Consider the following 20,996-nt stretch of genomic DNA (forward strand, 5'->3'; position numbering starts at 1 on the left):
CAGCAGATGCCTGATTATATATGTATATGAATAAGCTGTTGCTAAATAGCGTCATGAGCTAACTATCCCCACTGGGAGATGAATGCTGGATTGTGTTGTCTCCTTTCCCTCTCTCACTATCCTTCTTAGTGTGTGCGCATCTGCACGTCTCCCTCCAGTATATTTGCCATTAAGAGGGACTAAGCATTTCATTACAGGTTTACTGATCTCCCACTGTGTCATTGAAGCCAGAAGCTAGTGTGGCTTTCTTTCTGAGAGATACTAATAACGGAATCAAAAGGGGGGAGCGTGTGTTTGTGTGTCTGTATATTCTAGTAATGCTGATGTAATCGTAGGCTCAAGCCCAATTAGCCTAGAGGGTTACTCTGTAATAATCCCTACCCCTGGGCATAATGGCCTATTAAAGCTGCAGTGTACAGAATAAATAATAGTGTGTGTATGGAAAGAGAGAGAGAGGGAGAGGCCGGAAGAGAGGTGATAGACTAAAGGGACAGAGGAAAACTTGTTTCAAAACACCACTATGTTTCTGTCTTATTTTTACTGTGATGATGGAAACGGTCACACGTCTGACTTACAATAATACAAGAGTTGAAGAGGAATCGTACATCATTTGCTCTTCTCTCGGGTCTTAACAACTCAACATTTCAAACATTTAACGACCAAGGTGAGAGCAATATTGTGGTAAGAAAGGACGTTTTTTTGTTTGTGTGGCAATAATGTTTGATATAAAGAGGCAGAATACAAGTCAAGAGACCTAGCTACAACAGTGCAGTGGGAATAAAGCTACAACTATAGTAGATACAGCACCCCAGACATCTCATCAAAAAAAGCTTATATGATGATATGCAAGTAAGTACACATATACGGTAACAAGGAGTTGGCTCATTCGAGATTAGAACATCTTGTGTTATTATCAAATTCAATAGATCTACTTGTTTTCCTTGAAACATTTACTGCCTACATCCACTCTGGCCCTAAGGGGGAAAAATATATATATATTTTGCTTCGGTTTGCCATCTTGAGTATCCAAACGTTCACCGAAGATAATACGGATGAGAGCCATACAGCAGACAAAAGATGGGAGAAACAGAGTGCTTTGTGTTTGTGGTTGTATTGGTGTTATATGTCCAGAGGGAAAAGGTTATTTGGCCGGTGCAAATCACAGCTTTTGCATTCAGAATAAGTATTTACCCCAAGTGGTTGGATGGTCACTGGTAAAAACAAGAGAAATATAATGCCTAGAATTTCAGGCATCATTAAATACACCCATCAGCAAGCATCCATCTTCAGAAATGAGAATTTTGTTTTAAACAACACCAAAGAAACCCATAGATACATATATGCAACAAGTCAGTTTAGCTCTTTTTTTCTAAAATCCGACATTAAACTTGACCTAACCCTAAACTTCACTAAAAATGTATTTTTGTATTTTTTTTGCAAGTTTTGTGGCTGTGCTACTTTGAATCATTTAAAACAAAGATTACAGTTAAAGCTATTATGACGTGTTAATAATTCCTGAATCATTTCTTGGCCTTTTACATCTTCCCGTTTAGATAGAGCGTGTTTATGCAGTTGTAAACTTTGGTAATCTTACCTGACGATACGTCTACGCGGTTGTTTCTGGTCCCCTTGGTAACATTGATATGAACGGCAGCCTTGCTGTCCTCGAGGGAGATCTCCAGCGTGCCGTCGTCCAGATTACTGAAGAAGAGGAGCCCATCGGGGTTCCATGTACGAAACTGGAAGCTCACAGATATTGTGTTGTGATTTGCTCGACCCGGCAGTTGCAGGAAACTGGTGGCATTAAAAAAGACCGGGAAGGTGTGGGTCTCCACACAGGAGAAGGACAGGTTTCGCTGTCAAGACACAGATTTAGAGAGAGAGAAACCAACAAAGTGAAAAAAGGAATCCACTGGTCTTCAAGAGTAAAGTCAAACACAAATCTCTTGAGTGTATGAATGTATGTGAAATGTTTTCAATGTCCTGACACTTCATCATGTATTTATTTACTTAGGTTTTGTTGCTTTGAATCTACCACAAGTTTACCTTCAGATGTTCCTGACTGAAGCTGGATTCAAGGACTGATGCTGCTTGTGCACATTGCAAAAAAAAAAAACTTGCCCAATCCTGTCTTTGAGACCTGTCTTTGAGTTGAAAAGTAACTCAGGGCACTGTTTGTGTGCTGGATAAAAACACACATTATTGTGGATTTCAGGCCCTAATTACCAGTGAGCTTCCACAACCTTGTGGTCTTAATCAAATCAATCCACAAATGCAGCATATTGATCTGCCTTACGAGCTATAGGCGATTCCTGATTGCCTCTTGCTTTGCATGTGTGTGTGTGTGTGTGTGTGTGTGTGGTTTTTGGAAATTTGAGAGCAGATCTCTTTTGATTAAAATCTCTGTGGGAATCTTAGATAATTAGAAGTGCTGCTTAAACAAACTTTATTATTGTGACCATTTGTTCGATCAATTCACCCCAGATAGAAGTGGTTGTCCACTATTGAGGAAGAATTGCAGAAGGTGAAAGAAGAGTTCGGAAACAGGCTCTTTAAATTGTGACTAATTTTAGGAATGAAAAACCCTTAATGGGTTGAAATTACATCTCATATGTTCCTCATTCTGTTTCAGATACGGGAAAACAACCCAAATCCAAAGTCATTCTATCAAGAGAGAGCACAAAGACAGGAGGCAAACACAGCAGGCGGCCCTCATGGGAGAGTTGTATCTGATTCATTATGAAACTGTTACACTATTTTGGTCCAGTGAATGAACCGACCCTCTCATTCAGGTCAGATACAGAGTTAGTGGGTCAATGATGAGCATTCTTCTTCCTTTCAGCTGACTTTAGAGGCATGTTACATCAAACTCTTTTGATTCATATGTTTGCAAGAGTTCTGTTTTTGATTTCATATATGTGTATGAGAGAGAGTGTGTGTGTGTGTTCGCATCTTACAAAGCTGGAGGTGTCTAGCTTCTTTCGACGGGCCAGGTCAGTAATGTTGTCTCCATTATAGTTGATGCTCTCCATGCAGCCTTTAAAGTTCTTCCTTCCTCCTCCCACTGGCTTCCCGCTGTACGGCATACCCCCAAAACTCAACTAAAGAGCAGAGTGTAGATGGATGAAAAGAGATGTGTAGTGAAAAAAATATTTTCAATACTGTTACCGTTCAGCTTCTACCTCTAGTAAGATATTAGCAACAACGTTGCAATTACCGTAAATCCTCAAATAAAGACCGGGATTCAATTAGTGGCTGGGGGCGCGGTCGATACGGACAAATAAAGGCCGGGCCCCAAATACAGGCCGGGGGTAAAAAAAAAACTGCTGGAGGTAACATGAGAGCCCCTGCCCGCCACCTGCTCGTGAACTGGGTGGTCGCTGCCTGCGAGAAGCTGGACAAGGACATGATCCGAAAGTCCGTCAAAGTTTGTGGACTGACACTGAAAGATGACGGAAGTGAAGATGATCTCATCCATTGCTTCAAAGCGGGACAGGCATGTGCCGCAGCTCCGGCAGCGGGGGGGGAGGAGAACAGCACGCAAGTAGCCCAGGATGAGGAGAACGACGAGGAGGACACTGCAAATTAAGCGCTATACGCGATAAACTTAAGACTGACACTATGGTTTATTACTGATCCATTTCTAAATGGTTAGTCTCCAGAAAGTTGATTAGCTCTAGGTCTACCGGTTTCATTCTACCGGTAGCCTATCGGTAAATGGTTGCAGAAAGTGCTGAACGCATATGCAATGAATGATATTAGCCTACTGTAATAAAGCCCATTATTTTATTTAAATAATACAATTCTATAACAGAAGATACCGGTGAGTAAGAAATAAAGGCCTGCCCCAAATACAAGCCGGTGCGCTGTGCAGCCTATGTAAATAAAAGCCCCGGCCACTATTTGAGGATTTACGGTAAGTAATCAATATTGCTTTCATTCCTCAGCTATTACTCTAAAAGTAGGGATTACATAAAAAACACGCAAGGAATTGCAACATTTCAGTTTCAATGGACATGTATGGCACAATTATGGCACGCTAATATTAATTAGACAAAAAGTTAAAACGGACAATAGCCCGATTTTCTTTTAAAGGAGGAAGCGTGTTAAAATGACATTTTCCATTTTCTATGTTGGTGCAGTTTAAGATATTGGTGGGCTTTATGTGTGGATGATTTACTGAGACATATATGAAGCTTTAGCAAAAGGTATAGCCTTCCCTATCTACTTTTAACAACAAAAAAGATAGTAAAAGCCTTTTGAAAAATATAAAATCAGTATTTTTTTAAATGTGGTGTCATAGAAATATGTCTATGACTAATATTGTAGTTCCATCTGTAGGCCCATTGTGTAATTGAGTTATACATTTACATTATATATATATATATATATATATGATTGAAGCATTGAAGGAAGAAGACAGATGTTGAGGAACAGATGCAATGAGGGCAGAACTGAGGCAAGGAGATGGGGGCTAATAAACAGGCAGCTGGTTGAAAGCGCTGAAGGACACAGAACTGATGGAAATGGAAACTGCGTTTCATATTTCTTCGACACTTGAACATGTGTTTTTTTTTCAGACAGCGCAATAACAAGTAGTGTGTGTCTGTGTGTGCGCGCATGCTTCTCTGTGTCTGTAGGGATGCTCCAGTAGTCTTAGTAATTACTGCTGAGGGTGGACACAAATGCATCCGGATATTTAGTCTACCAGCTTAAATGGGGGCAGAGCACATACAGACATGCACCCGCGTACACAATGCATGAAGAGCGTGGGCTGTATGGAATACACATGGCACACTCCGAACGAAAGCTGGTCACAATCAGAAGAGAGACTCAATCAGGCAATAACTCTGCAAAGATCCACTCAGGCTTTAGCCTGTTCTATAGATTTCCCTAAAGATCATTTCATTTAACAGCTTTGGTTTAATTGGACTGTGCTTTGTCTTGACCCATTTCTCAGTATCCCACTTGACACTGAAACAGATCACCCGCATCAGCCATCCCCGCTAAAAGGTCACACGCAACCATATCAATGCAAGCAGCAGTGTGCACACACTCACATTACACACAAGCGCATTTCCTACTCATTAAGTATTCCAAAATCAATTTCCTATTTTAAGTATTATTAGTTACTGTTTGTATTCCTTCACTGAATATCATTAATGTTTTGAGTTGGTTGCCTGGGTGAGATAAATTCACTGGGCTGAAAGATAGAGCCCAGCTAGCATCACAAATAACAAGTATTAATAAGTAAACATATCATTCCTGTCTCTCACAAGTTTAAAATCATCAAACAGCCGCCATAAAACTCCCAGCAATTTCTCAAGGTGTTTCTCAGGTTTACTCTGAAAACTGCTCACACATAGAAATCAGCGTTGCCCAAGGGTCTGAAAAAATATATCTCGCCGCAGTATTCTATAAGACTTTGTTCACCACCATCATTAGTTCCAAGCTAAGACCCCTCAAGTGTTAATGGAGCACAGCCCGCTAGCTATTTCGGGCAGGCAACTCAAGTGGATCGCTACACTCAACATGCCATTTTGGCATAACATAACTAACCGCCCATCCCCTCTTGGCACAGCCAGGTTTGTTTAAAGCTGGGGAATTACCAAATGGACTTCAAGAGGATAAATTCAAAAGGACTACTCCTGCGGAAGGTAGAAGCCTGGAAGTGATTTAAAAGGTGAAAAAAAACACATAACGTGCAAATTGAGACCATCTATTATTGTATGTATGTAGTTATTTTTGTTGGATTAATTTCCTCATCTATTTGAAAGGGGAGACTCCCTTTTTACCTCGCTCCATAATGTTTTCTCAATGTGGTACTCAGTATACGTTTGCTTCTCACCTCGTAGTCTAAATCGAGGTGGTCAAACTCTCCATTGGTCCTGAAGTGCTGAGTGTGACTGTCCAAGGAGAAGTTGACATTACGCCGGTAGCGTTCAATCACCACTGTGTGCCAGTGATTATCATCCAGGAGGCTGCCGGTGGTCACAGAGGTATGCCCCAGGATAGATCCATACTGATTACTGCCTGTAATTAACATTTTATAATAATACAAGGTATAAAAACACAGACATTGGATATTGTAAATACATCAGTATGTTATAACATGATGATTTGTCAGGCGGAATAAGTACAAACAGCACAGTACAGTAATGTACGTTCATTTGAGATTTTTAGGTATTATTAGCTCAACGCGGACCAATGAACACAAAATGTATTTGTGACTTCTCTGGCAGGGATATTCTAAAATGACACAGCAATAAGCACACGTTACAAAGGTTTTGCATTATTGTCAAACCAATAATGATACTATTATTTTATAAACCTGTCAAATTTCTGCAAACGCAACCGATGTAGTGTTGTTGCAGTCATTAGACTGCTAACTAACTAACTATTCAATTCAAGAGTCAGAGTGGTTACAGCTTGGCCTTAGTCATCAATTTGATAATTAGTAGCAAAACAGCTGCAGTACCAGTCGAAGGTTTAATAAAAGTATATTTAAGACATCGTGGCAGTAGGGTCCAAATACTTGAGTAGACGACATGTACGAGTTTCTCACCCAGGTTTATCTGCAGCAGCAGCTTGGCCATGCGAAGCTCCAGGGTGATGTAGTCTCCCTGTTGGCCCTCCCCATGAAGAATCACACCGTCACTCTCTGACGTCTTGAACCTCAGTGCAATCACATCCTTGATGATCTTCATCTTCTTCACCTGAACGCGTGAAAAAAAACACAATGCACCTTGTGAAAAGGGAGACAAATACTGAAACGACGATGAAGAATGCCTGCTCGTTCCCAGGTCTGCCAGCCAGCATCTCAGAATCCACATAAAATGGTTGTTTCCTCTTCATATTATATCATTGCTTTTGTTGATTTTTATCCAAATAACATCCATTACCTTAAAGCGATAAGAGATGACACCCTGCCCATCAAAGTTGATCACGCCCGCCCCTAAAAAAGAGGTAAAGTAGACAGATAAAATAGATGGATTAACAAAAATTATGAAGAGGAAAATACAACAGAGAGACAGTAACCAGAGAGACTGGAACAGTTTGGTGATTAGTGATTAGTTAGTTTGGTGATTAAATTGTAAGGTCAAGACCCCCATCCCAAACTTAAAGGCAATCTTATTTTAAGACTGGGTCAATGAAGCAGTAATTGTCAACAAAATCTCAAAAGGAGGTTTGTGTACCCAACATGTCTTCTTTAAAGGTTACTCTTGCTGCAATCAAGACCTTTGTAATGATACTGTAACCATCAGGCCTTTTTCATCAAGGGAATATCTTGACAAGTCAGAGTATGAAAAGCCCAGGAGTGAATTGAAGGATGAACGATGACCAACTTTTATTTGTTTCTGTGAAAGGGTCTTGATTCACTTTGGCTTGCTATCACACTGCCGTGTCTCACTGGGACAACTGAAACATAGCCAGGTTTTCACTTTGCTGGGTAGTATTTTCAACAGATGTTGATTACAGGCAAAGACATTTGTTCACAGTGAACGTTTCCCATAGTATTGCATTGTCGTGTATCTAAAGGTCAAATGGGAACTGTATTAATACTAATTAAAACACATACGATTTCCCCACACATGGCAACCTTTGACTGGGTGAGTAAAAAATTATCAAACTAATACTGATAATGTGGGAAAAGGTCCTTACATTAAAACTAAATCCTGGGGATACACCCACCAGGTGTTTTTACTGTGGCTGATTGGTTGCAGGCCACAACTGTGAGCAGCTTCACCCTGAGCTTGTGTCTAATCAGCCTGGCGTGAAAACCTCTCCGTGTTCATAGGCCAGTTTGACAAACCAGTCAGCTGCACGTATTCTGCCAAATGTAAAATGTTGAATCTAGATAGGGCGGAAAGGAGACAGGAGACAATCTTGTGGGAGTTTTTGTAAAATAAATAAATTGCAGTGCTCGAGGCCTCCTTTGATATAACCATCGTCATCCCAACTGTTCGAGTGGTGATTGAAGACGTGTGTGTGTGTGTGTGTGTGTGTGTGTGTGTCGTGTGTGTGTCGTGTGATTGTTAGGAAGGTCAACAGGAGTTTAGGTACAGGCCATCATTGGAAAACTGAGTTTGGGAAAGGTAAGTACAGCTCTCCCCAAATTATCCCATGCTGCCTTTCACAGTTTTTCCAGCTTTTCTTTTCAGCGCTTTACAGCCTCTATTTTCTTGCACTAGTTATTGTTCCCTCTTTATACTTTCATCTTTTTACTCCCTTTATTACTCCCCTCTCTGCACGACTCTTAAATATTCTACTTCTTTCTTTTCTTTTCTCACGTCATTTTCCCCATCACTGTCTTTTTCTATCTCGCTCCCAGCCCATCATCTTCTGCTGTCACATTTTTGGTGCAAATGGTGGTGGTAGTTGACAGCTTTGGAATTTTTTTCATGAGATATTACAGATCTAGATGTGCTGCTCGGGGAAAAAAAGGGTTGCCAGCTCAGCTGAGGGCTCGGTTTTAAGGAGGAAGACTTTACGGGAGACAGAGGAATCTTCCACCAACTGCAGAGCACTGTGAGATGCAAAGAATGAGAGCGAAGGAGGAAGAAGGAACGCGTGCTGGGTCTGAAGCCAGATGATGACGGCACGCACACAAGAATATACCCGACTCCCAGGAGCCCGAGCCATTTCGGAACCCTGACCCAGATGGTGGTTTTCCATAGACAGCTGCATGTGACAGCCAATATAATCTTCAAATACATTTCATTGGCAGTTATTATTCATCACAATCTGAAAATGTGAGGTTGGTGTTGCAGTGCGATGATGGCTGCGTGTGGTGTGTGCGGCAACAAAGGAAAAAGTGTCCCGGCTGTGGTAACAAAAAAATGTCACTTAAAGTTTATTAAGTATGGTGTTAAACTAAAAGATATCAAATCTAAAGTTTATAGTGAACTCGAGAATCGTTTTCTAAATGAGTACATATTATATTAGTAGTAGTTTTCCACCTAAAATGGAAAAATATCATAGTCAACTACATGTTTACTACTCATGTTGTTCTTCACATTCGGTCTGGAAATGTGTCACTCTGGAAAAATGTTTGACTGTGTTATTCACAATAAAACAAAAAAGACCTCAATTCAATCAGCCAATGCAAAGCAATACCACAGAGGCACCACCTGCATTATGTCAGGACAAATTGGAGGTGCACTTAACTGGCATGTTAAATTGTATCCATGGCAACTAGTCTCATTGGGGAAGCGGCAAATTAGAAGAATGCCAGCACAAAAGCAGATCACTCACAGTATGACCAGCCTTCACTAAGATGAGGTGTGTGTGCTTTTCATACCATTGGAAGAAGTGTATTTGCGTTTGTGACTGTTGGTAATAATCAAATATTATATTTGCTCAATGTTTTTTATATTCAATAGACAACATGATAAACAAATAAAAATAACAGTTGGTTTGTTTATCCACAATAAAAATAAATGTTCGTCTCAACCCTGTTTCCCTATACTTAATGCACGTTAATGCCTAAAGGCTACAATTATTTTTTAGGGGTATTTTTGGCCTCTGTCCTGCTCCATAAATAGATGGTTACAATAAAAAAATCTACATAAGTACATTTCCTGGACTCAAAAGAAAATGATGGCAATACATCATCGTGACAGCGGATTTAGAGTATTGTTGGCATAACAGCCACAGGTTGAAGTCAGATAAGATACGCTTGCATTCATTTGAATTTCCACTTGCATGACAGTGATTCATTTGAGGAGAAAATTAAATTTGACTTGTGTTTCCGTCCCACTTCCCTTTCTCTCATATAGTGGCTCTACTATTACCTGACTCAGCTGTGAAATAATTGATTTTCTGTTGATCCTATGTTAATCCAAATGTAAATAAGCACATAAATTCCTTAGCATGGTGGCTCACAACTCCTTTATACCCTCTAGCTCTGGCACTAACACATCTGCACATCCTTTCATTGCACAGTCCTGGATGAGTCATAATAAGGTATTGCATTTAATTACCATACATTTCTAAAACCCAGAATTATAATCTACAACCAACATATTTGGTGATTATGCTGGGAACATAACATCTATTTATATCGGATTCCTCCACCTCCTACTAATTCTCTTTTGTGCTTTCTTCTTTCATCCTCTTGTCCTTGCCATTGCCCAACACTGTACTTCTCTATTTTATCTCTGGTTTGGGAAGAAGGAAAACATTTAACAGAAGCGTTCTAAGAGAACTGTGGAGTTGGGGAGCGAAGGTTGAGCATTGATGAACAGACAAATGTTGTGAGTTTTATCATCTAACTGAATGCTGAAGAAAGCCTAATCATAAGAGAGCTCTGTGACAGACAGACACACCATGAACAGGTGGAGTATGTGTGTACATGCAAGCCTCTGCCTCTGTCTCTCTCTCTCACTGATATCTGAGGTGTAAGCATGTGTTCACACATTAGAAACACGTCATTTATCTCTTTTTTTATCTCTTTTTTTGGCCTTGCGATTGTAAAATTATTTCAGTTGATGCTATATTTGTTTGTCTGTTGAAGGAAAGGATATGAGGGTTTTGTTAAAGAAACCTAGCCTGACATCTTATCTGCCTCTGGTGTCGATGACATTTAGATTTCTTCTAAAAAAATTACAGAAAAAAATGCATTTAGGAAAAATTCAGTGTTAATGTTTTTTTTTTTACATTGACTAAAAAGACCCATCCACTAAAAACTGTTCCTCAGACTTCCTCTTGCTAAACCTGACTGTAAGTTATGTTTTCTGTTACTTAGCTACTGACACGGGAGAGCTGTTGATATTATAGCTCATCTATCCACCTGTAGCTCACTGGGAGATCGTAATGAAAGATGCAAGCAGGCACTAACATCCTGAGGACTGACAGGCCCACTGCCAATCGAAAAATACAATTTATAGTTATGATTAGGATTTCTTAAGTTAAGATGAGAAATTAGGTCTCACGCACAACAAGAAAATGTGATTTTTCCTCTCTGAAACTTACGTTAAACTAGAACAAGCATTAGGGGGATTTTTCTGTATTGAGGCTCCAGATGTATTCTATTAAAAGTGTCTAAAGCAAGCACACGTGAACTATTTCATGTTATTTTCGTGTTATTTCATACAGCTGACGCTTATTTACATCCGAAAGTAAAGGTTAATCTCAGTGTTCCGCACCCGCCCATGAGGACCTAAACTAGACCACATGCGGCCTGAGGTCACATCAAGAGAAGGACAAAACTCATTCATTTTGCGATAGCAAAGTCGAATTTGTCTCATTGTGTATAATATATTATTATAGCCATATCTTGCTAAAGAATTGGCTGAAAGTGAAATGGCAGCTGTAATTGGTTACAGGAAAAGATTATACTTTGAATACACAAACCCCCTATTTGTTCAAATGGAAATGACAATCTGTTAATATTTCATTTAAGGAGATTGTTTGCAGGAACCATATAATACCATAATACTGTATGTGACACATTGTTTGAAGACGATTAACAAGTTGGAGAAGAAGCCACAGAACGTGTAAATGTACAATAAATATAGTCTTCAATTAGTCTAACTCACTTTCCAATTTACAAGCTGCAGGAATTGACAAACAAACTGAGTTAATAACCCAACGTGGATCCAAATCACTTATACAACTTTTTCTGTTTTATAAAGTTAACTTGTCCATTTTAAAAACTGCTTATATATAGATAAAGACTTTATTTCAGGTTTTCTTCTCAGTCCTGCTACAATTCAGTTCACATACCCACTGGTGCCTGACACTGAGCTTGACTTTTGTGCACGCTATTGATTCTTCCTTCTCTGCTGCTCTCCCTAAAGTTACAAAGCATACAGAATCTGATGGTGTTATGCATCAATACTTCCTGATTTTCTTATCCACAGTCAATTTATTACGTAGGTGACAAATGGCAAAAACCCAGCTTGGACAACCAGACTAGAGGAACTGCTCCAAATGTAGCAAACGCTGTGTGTCCAGTCTGTCTACTGGCTGCAATACACTGACTATGAGTGTGTGTGTGTGTGTGTGTGTGTGGGGGGGGGGGGGGGGGGGGGTTCCACTGCTTGTCATCTTTATCATTACTGACTTGCTTGTCTTTTAACATGGGAAGGAAATGAAACAAGGGAAATATAATCAAAGGAATGAGCACTGACGCAATACCTGCCCTTGTGTGCAAACGCTCAACCTACACACACACACACACACACACACACACACACACACATTCACAACCATATCAACAGTGCAGTGCAGTTTCCGGAATGAAAGATGTATGTGTGGCACTTATAACAGTAATTTATGCAGAGCATTAATTTAAATTTGTTATCAAAATCAATTTGGCAACCTTTAATAGGATGACAGCAAAGGGGCTGCGAGAGAGTCAGTTCCTGGGATGATACATTTGTTAGAAAGCAAGAGCCAGTGTCTAAGTGTGTGTGTATCTGTGTGTTTGTCTGTAATTGTCCTGTGCATATTTTGCAACCTGACGTTTTCCTTTATTTGAAGTTGACATAATCATCGGGCTCTCCCAATAGATCAAATATTATAAATGTTAACAAAACTCGCTGGAAGAACTATTATCATGTAAATACTTGCTAATTGAGTATGCTGGATATGTTTAGTTAATACTCAAATGTGTGTGTGTGTGCGTGTGTGTGCGCGTTGGTCCTGACTCACAGTAGGAGCAGCCGTAAACTTCTATACGCAGTCCAATCCGTCCCTCCTCGCTCCAGTCCAGCGGAACCAGCCTCAGGAAGCGTGCCACAATTCCCTGCTGTAGCTCGTGGCGAACTGAGCTCTCTGAGTTGGAGTTCCCGGAGAAGGCCTGTGAAGACAAACAAACACACACACACACACACACACACACACACACACACACACACACAATGAAATGAAATACATCAAAGCCACAAGCCTGCAGTCAAACAAAGCAGCTTTGAGACTGGGAGCAAAAGTGTTTGTTCTGTTCCCCACATCCTGCCCTAAAGAAGCACACTCACAAAACATACAAAAATAATTATCAATCTACATATTTAACAAGACCCCCAAAAGACAATCTGACATTAGGGGAATTGAAGAGGAAATTGCATGTTGTATTCAGCTCGGAGTGGATATTAGAAAGTCCCTGTTCACTTCATCTCATATTTCAGCTGGTGTCTGGTAAAGATCCACAGGCGCTTGTAACTGATGAGGTTTACAGTTCCTTGTCATATTAGTACTTCGTTCTACACATTCTGTGACTGAAGTCTCGGAGATTTCAGCCTCTAGAAAAACAACATATTGTATTGCCTTTACCCAAAAGGAGAGTGATCGGATGATTGTTGAAGTGTACAAGCCGGAAGATCAGCGGGATTTTTGTCAGTTTATCATTTTATTCATTATGTAATGGCAGTAATGCACTTAAAGAACAACATTAACTGTAGTTTCTATAAAATTGTTTAGCTGGCGAAGCTTCATTTCAAGGAATTCACTGATCACTTTGTTGTTATTCCTGCTTTGTTGTCATATGTTTTACACCGACCTACTTGGTGGAGCAATCTAATGAGAGAGGGTCGGCCAAATATGTAAATAGTGTGTATACATTTTGGTTCACACAGTAGAAAATAGGGACAGAGCAGCATAGCAGAAACCCGGAATACTGATGGATACCAATGGGAAAACACAGTTTAACACATCCCCCTCAGTCAAACACTTTCTGCTCATTTTGCCTCCTTTCCGCTCTTCCTCCCGCCCAGCGTATCTCCCTTCAGTTGACCTGGCACAAGAACCTCCAACCACCCACTAATCCACCTCACCACAGTCCCTGAACTCATTTCCACTTCCACGCGTTCTCCTCCTCTCGGCAGCAAACATACGACCACAGTGTACCCCGAGCTTTTCCTCCACACACGTATGCACTAGAGAGCGGGCACACATCATTTGGGAGAAGCTTCATTTAAAGCCCGGCAGGGAACTTGAGGAGAACAAAAAAAACTAGACAGCCATGTGTTACTCTAGATAAGACGCAAAGTGGGCCGGGCAGTGGATGAAAAGCTCTGCTTAGTCAGTCGGCTTTGAACTGACTCCTCAGTGACCTCTTTGTACCCCTGAAGATAGGCTATCTGCAAAGGAGGAGATGGTCAAGAGTTCAAACCCCACTCAAAGCTACTGTGCTTCAACTGTGGCAGGGCAGAGACACGAGGGGAACGGTGCTTCTATCTCCTCTGTGCCTTTCCCTCACTTTCATTTATAATCTTTCTTTATCCAGGCAAAGGTTAACCGACACAACAAACACACACTTTTTCATTCAGCTCTGCATGACTCTGCAGGGAGCCCTCCAGTACTTTGAGTGCAGCTCCTGCTTTCTGCAGGTACACAGGTCCTAAACTTCAGGGTTAACTGACTCACTCGAGGCGCCGGGAAACCAATTGAAAAATGTAAATAAAGTCTTGAAATTGTAAAATGTTCTGTGTTTCGGAGTGTGTCCACATTGGCGAGCAGCTCAACTCGCTGAAAGAGATCCGGTAGAAGCTCGATTGGCATACAGAGACATTCAAAGTCTTGGTTTAGAATGGCGATTCCAAAACGAGTGTGAAATCCTCCGTCTTCTTTGGGGACCAGGAAGTACCTGGAGTGAAACCACATTTCCATCTGTTGTGTGGGTAGAACAGACGTGGCCTGTATCAAGGCCTGGATCTCTAATGAGAGGAAATCTGTCTTCCACTGGGAGGACAGATTTCTCCCTCCTTGACCAAACCGGAGAGACAGACCCAGCCTCAGTGTCCTCCCCATGCATTCAGGAAATGTTGCGTCTTCACTTGCAGTAAAACTGCGTAGCGGAGGGACTTGCTGCAACCGGGCGGCTAAGAAGCTGTGATATTCTCTCTCGGTTCTACTCGCCGCTCAGCCCTCCATGAAGTGAAGGATGGGCCACGGGGGGGGGCTGCATAGGAAATGCAGTGCCGGGAATGAGCTCCGTGAAAAATGAGAGCTGAATCAAAGAACTTAAATATGTCCTCAGCACTGAAATGTTCCACTGGGATCACTACTACCCTGCTGACCTGTTGGTAGCGTTTTTTCTTCACGTTTTCTCTAAAAATCTTCTAAATCCACCCTCAAATCCTGTGCTCTCTATTGCATATTTGCAATTCTATTCAGTTTTAAAAAAAATGCCTGTGGTTCTGGCTCAGGTTTTAAAGCACAAATGTATCAATTTGCATGCACACATGGAGCACATATGCACACGTGCACAAGACCGCCCACGCATCACCTTGCCATTTAAACAGTTTCTGCAACGTTAAAACCTGATATCAGCCGTAAGCTTATTTCACAGTTGGAAATAAAATGATAATAAAAAAAAATATGAATACTGTATATCTGGTGAGGATTTAGCTGACTGCATGCCTAAGACTTTACTTCTTTTGGTCCAGCTGACACTTTCCTCTGCTTGCCCGTCAAGGTATAAGAGATAGAAAGGGAGAGAACAAAACCATTTTTCAGCTCAACCCAAAAGCTCCGTCCCCAATTTCCAGCTTCCTTTCTTTTTTTTTCTCTATTGTGTTCCTCCCGCTATACGGCACTTATCTGTGCTTGGCTGAATGAACAGCTCAATTCAAAAGCATTACTCTGCACAGCAGAGGGCAGAAGGTAGGATAGGGGAGAGAGGAAGAGGCGGAGGATAAAGATGAGGAAAAAGTTTTGAATGCCGAACGCCTGGAAAAAAGTCTGCTTAGCCAACCAGTTAATTCCCTCTCCTCGAAAGCCCAATCATTAACCGGCCTCCACGGAGTAGTTGGGAATTTGTGTGTGGTTGTGTGTCACTTCATGTAATGTTCATGTGTGTCCGTTCATGTCGGTGAAGGTGTGGGTAAGTGTTCGTCAACTTAACAGCTCAGACACTCTGAAATATTGTTTAGTCAAGAACACAATGTGCCAGGGACAACTTCCAGATTTCCTTTGCCAGCGTGCATGTGTGTGCACACGCTTTAATGGATTGTTTTTCTCTACATTTATGTAAATTTATGCTTTGGTCATCAAACTACGTTTAAATGTAGCGCAGTATTTCTTAAATAGAAAAGGAATATGGCGCACTTGGGAATCATTGTTTGATACCGAACTGAATAATGTTGTGAAGACAGGCATAACGTTGACGAATCTTAGAAAGACGACTACGATGTGTTTTAAAAGTATGCAATAAGCTAATTTAACGGAGCAAACCGTGGATGGGAATCAAAACAACGCAACGCTGTCACATGATTTTAGCAATCCTTGAGATTAGTGACGGAAACATAAAAAAAGTCAAATAATGAGGGCAGCTCGTTGGGCATTTGGCTGCTGTTACTCGGGTCACCAAACGCCCCTGTGGTCTCCTCAGTCACACACAAACACGTATTGCTCGTGAAGTAAAAAGAATAATCGCACATGTCGGCACATACACACACTCGGCCATTCATACTGACACAGTTTACACACACAAATCCATAAAACAACCGTTATCTACTTTGTTTGCAGCTCTGCCTTTTTCTTCCCCTCAGTTACTTAATCTCCATGGCTGCATATTATTCATTTCGTCTGTTGTGTGTGCAAGCCGGTGAATACCTATTGTGTGTCGGAGCAGGTGTGTGTTGGTCAGCCCTTCGAAGAGAACTGATCACCAAATAGGGAGAAACAAAAAGCGAAAGCTATTTTCCGATGTTTTCTTGTTGCTGCTGGACGCTTTGTTCGACCAGCCCAGAGTAAGGGCCATTGTTTGAGCACGTGAGTGTATGAGTGTGTGTGCGCTCCCTCCCAACAGAGTCAGGGGAAATCAGTTCGGGCTGGTCTGGTCTTTTGTTTTTATCGACAAGTGTACAGGACAAAACAGAAGGGCCATAGAGAAATTTGTGTGTCTGTGAAGCAGTGTGGGTGGTTGTGTTTGCGTGGGCTCGGTTCTCTTCTGTGACAGGATAAACTCTTGCAGTAATGAATCTTTAAAACATTTTAAATTAGAATAGACTAATCTGTTGTTTTCGTGTAGGGACATAAAACACATGGCATTTGTCTTTTGGCAGAGCTACTGGGATGCGTCGCAAATTACACAATGTTTCTGGTAAAAAAAACAACTAAAACTACCACCAGCTTCTACCCCTAATTTAATTTTTGATCCAGGGTTGTTTTTTTCTTCATTTTTTTGGTTCAACCATGCATATAGTATAGTTTGGATTCTAGTTTCTTCTAAATACTTGGATTGTAGGCATCTCCTCATTTTTTATATGTATCTTTTTGACATTATTAACATCATGCAGCCTATCACAGTGTTCCTGCCTCTGCTTCTCGTTTCTACAGCACCAACAAACAACAACAATAAACTGGTTGAACTGCACATCTGCAAGTTTCATTAAAACAATTTTATTTCAGGTCCATCTTCTGCTCTGTGCACTTTTTTTCATCAACACTCTAATCCATGTTTCTAATTGTGCAAGCAAGGTGTTTTCCGATATTCTAACGAAAGCTGGGAAATTTTAACAACCTTTTGTGTCCATTACAGCCAATATCTGGAGCATTGCTATTCAGTTCCGTTTCCCATTAACTGCATTCACCTTCTAAAAAGAGCTGGTGACAAAGGGAACCGCAATCCTTTGCTTCGCATATTGGCTGACAAATGAGGAACCCTTTCAAAAAATTCATTTCATGCAAATACTTTTCTCTAAACTTCCACTTTTCCAGTCAAAAAAAGGAAAGGTTTAAGTATCTTGCTATCATCACTTTTTTCCCCATCTAACTTCACAAAATTATCTTTGGTGTGCAAAAATATTTCGCTGCACTGAATTTGATTTTACAGAGAGACACACACACACACACACACAAGGAAAGAATAGAGCTTTAAGAGCCCATTACTCAGACTTTAAACATTTGGCAGCCACAGTCAACGTGTGCTCACCAGGGCCCAACACTGATGCAGGCGTCCTCCCTGGGTCTGTTTTGAAACCTCATACGCCGCATCAGTGGCTGTGTGAGTGGACGTGTACGTGTCTGTTAACAACTCATTATTTGTGAGATCATGTGTGGTTGGACACAATGTTTTGAGGGAACCAGCATGTTCAACCATTTGTGTACGACTCCCCCTTGTGCTTCAGACCGCTGACTCACCCAGAGCTTTGACTCCAATTGTAGGGCCAATGAGAAACATTTTGAAAGAGGAGGAAAGTTTTATTTAACCGAAAGAGACACGTGCGACTCATTGCCAACAAAACACATAATAATTAGGGCTGTCAAATGGTTAAAAATTTTAATCAAATTAATCAGAATTTCCAGTGGATTAATCAGGATTAATCACTATTTGCAATTACACCTGAATCCTAACCATTTTTTCTTTCTAAAATGCATTCCAAAGATAGATAACAGGACACAGATACATAATTATCATTATTATTATCATCATTATTATTTTTACATAAATACATGTTATTGATATTTGACTTGGTTTAATTCATTCCAGAAAATAATCAAAGCAATGTTATTTGATAAGTTACAGACTGATTTCCCTGCATGGCTCTAGAAGGGTCTCCAGCCTCTGCAGTTTATCCCACTCTGCTACGAGTGGGATAAACGAGTTTGTGCTCCTAATGGCAAGACATGTCAACCCAACCTATTTCCGGGAGACTCCCGAATTTCAAAATCTCCCGGACCGACCTTACTCCCGAATATGTCCCGAACAACAATATTGCTGCACCATCCGTTACTTGGCGCGCCGTTTCAGACTGAACAATAATAAAGGTTACACCTTGAAGTCGAGTGCGGCAATTAGAACGGGAAAAGAAAACCGCTAGCACCCCCCCCCCCCAAATGTGTGATTGGATTTTGGTGCCACTGTCACACAAGCACAATGTTTATGTGCATGACTTTATGGTTACATTTTCATAGGCTGCTCAAGTTGTACCAAAGGAGACTTCCACCACTCACTGGGATCCTGACTATCTGTTTCAATTCATCATCCTCGACCATTCACACTCAGCAATTTTTTATTTCCAATCATCTCTTATCTGGAATGGAGTGAAGTGACATTAAAGAGGCTGATGTTCAAGTCACTGCAGCATATCACGACATAGATATAAAGTCTTCTCCTAATTTCTGGCTCTAAGTGGATGAAGAAAACCCTGTAAAAGTCATATCAATGACTGCGAGCAATGTGTTCCACCGTGGTCTAATGCAATTCCAACATTTTATACTTCTGGATGTAACCAAAGGACTGCTGGTCTGCAGCAGTTGCAGTGAGTGAATCCTTTTGTGTCCATTGACAGGTCAAACTCCTCCACTCACACCAACATGCTTTTGTTTCAGAGACTTCACGAAGGAAAATAAAAAAGTTATCTGGCAGACGTTAAAATATCATCCAATGAGGAATTTAATAATTAAAACAAATACAAACAGAGCATACTAAATACTAAGTGAGACCACAGCACAGTAACACTCCTGCTGAGATCTGGAGCACCGCTCCTGATCACTCAATTACAAGCTGACATTTAGCAGGCTACAGATTCGCCTACTGAATATTAATTCATGCGCAAGGTATTTGCTCCTTGATTACACAAGGGTCTTCCCAATAACACTTGCGGGTGATAAAGCTATGTGTTTATTTCAAATGGCCACTAACAATACATCATGTTTTATTCATGCTTAAAGTTGCACATGCGCAGCTTTTGGGTCGACGAAAGCCACCGGATGCCAGTTTGACTTTGAACCTAAACGGCATTAATTAATTCTTTAAACAAGCCTTTTTTTTCATTTTTATATCAAAAGTATATAAGCCTTAAAAAAAAATTGCATCAAATTTGATTTAATTCTTCAATCAGTCTGGAGACTGTTGGCAGAGACTTGTTAAAATTCCAGACCAGTTCCCTGCATCTTCATATATACCGGTCCTTCATGAGCACTTTAATACATACAATTAATGCAAATTATATTGAGCACTCTCTTCATCTTCCTTTTAACAAATATTTAATTAATTTTCCATGCTCCAGTGTTGTCTTTGAGGCCCCTTGCACTAATGTGCACTTACTTTCCACACAATGTAATCCTTCAACATAATAAAAGGGCCAAATACCTCAATGAAAATGCATGAAGCACTTGATGTTTGGCTGTAATCAAATGCACAAACATAAAAGACAATTTAAATTTAACAATTAAGAATCACTCATGTTCAAAAAGTCAGTGTGGCATATTCACGGTTCTTGTTTTAAACGCATGTCATCTTTAAGTATAGGACCAAAAAATCCCTAATAAGAAAACATCTTAAATGTGTCCCTTTTTGATCCTGTATCAGTTTTAGATTGGCGGTGCAAACTGTGCTAGTTTATTGGATATATATCATATAATATATGCACATTACTGTCAACTGACCTGAGGTGCTTGCAGCTACAAGCTTCTCATCCACGATAATAAACATTGAGACAGGGCCTGCTGGAGCCTTATACCAAACAAGAGTGTGGGAGGAAAGTGTGACATCAAATGTTTGTAAGTTTGTTAAGTTAATTGCTTTTTAATGTGCAGTCAGAGAGTGTTTTTTTTTTCTCCCTGAATTCACGACACACCACATTTAGCTTTTTATGTTCCCACTGAGACGCATTAAATCATGCCGCTGTAATTGTGGATCAAAGTCTGACACTTAAACTGTGAAAAGACAAGATGATCACTTGAAAGGTTTCCAAGACTTACACCTGACAAATTGTTAACTGTCAATGAGAGCTCCACATTTCTAAAATATGTCCTGTAATCTATCTTGTAAAAATCCTCATTATGACTGAAGATTTTTACAAGATACGGAAATAAATCAATTCATTTTCTTAAAATTGTATTTTGTATATTGCCATTCATTGCCAGTGCAAAGCCTAGTATACACGTCATTATGGTCTAACTGACACACTATGCATTCTGTTTATCTCCTTTCTGAGAGCTAGACACCCATCTTTGCATAAATTTATCAAACTCTTCTTCACGTTGCTACTTTTTAAAAGTGCATCACTGCCAGATACCACTTTCTGTAGCCGGTTGGTAAGACG

General features: G+C 40.5%; 1 protein-coding gene across 1 annotated transcript in view; it reads right to left on the minus strand.

Moving 5' to 3' along the window:
- Positions 1-20,996, minus strand: part of cntnap2a (contactin associated protein 2a) — a 159,200-nt gene that overhangs the window by 120,806 nt on the left and 17,398 nt on the right. The window contains exons 5-10 of the mRNA XM_037456600.2: positions 12,658-12,805; positions 6,903-6,955; positions 6,566-6,716; positions 5,849-6,033; positions 2,958-3,101; positions 1,595-1,856 (exon numbers count right to left, since the gene is read on the minus strand). Of these exons, the coding sequence (XP_037312497.1) occupies positions 1,595-1,856; positions 2,958-3,101; positions 5,849-6,033; positions 6,566-6,716; positions 6,903-6,955; positions 12,658-12,805 (943 nt within the window). The remainder of the gene's footprint in view (positions 1-1,594; positions 1,857-2,957; positions 3,102-5,848; positions 6,034-6,565; positions 6,717-6,902; positions 6,956-12,657; positions 12,806-20,996) is intronic.

The sequence above is a fragment of the Pungitius pungitius genome, chromosome 19 (assembly GCF_949316345.1).
Source record: "Pungitius pungitius chromosome 19, fPunPun2.1, whole genome shotgun sequence".
Classification (NCBI taxonomy): domain Eukaryota; kingdom Metazoa; phylum Chordata; class Actinopteri; order Perciformes; family Gasterosteidae; genus Pungitius; species Pungitius pungitius.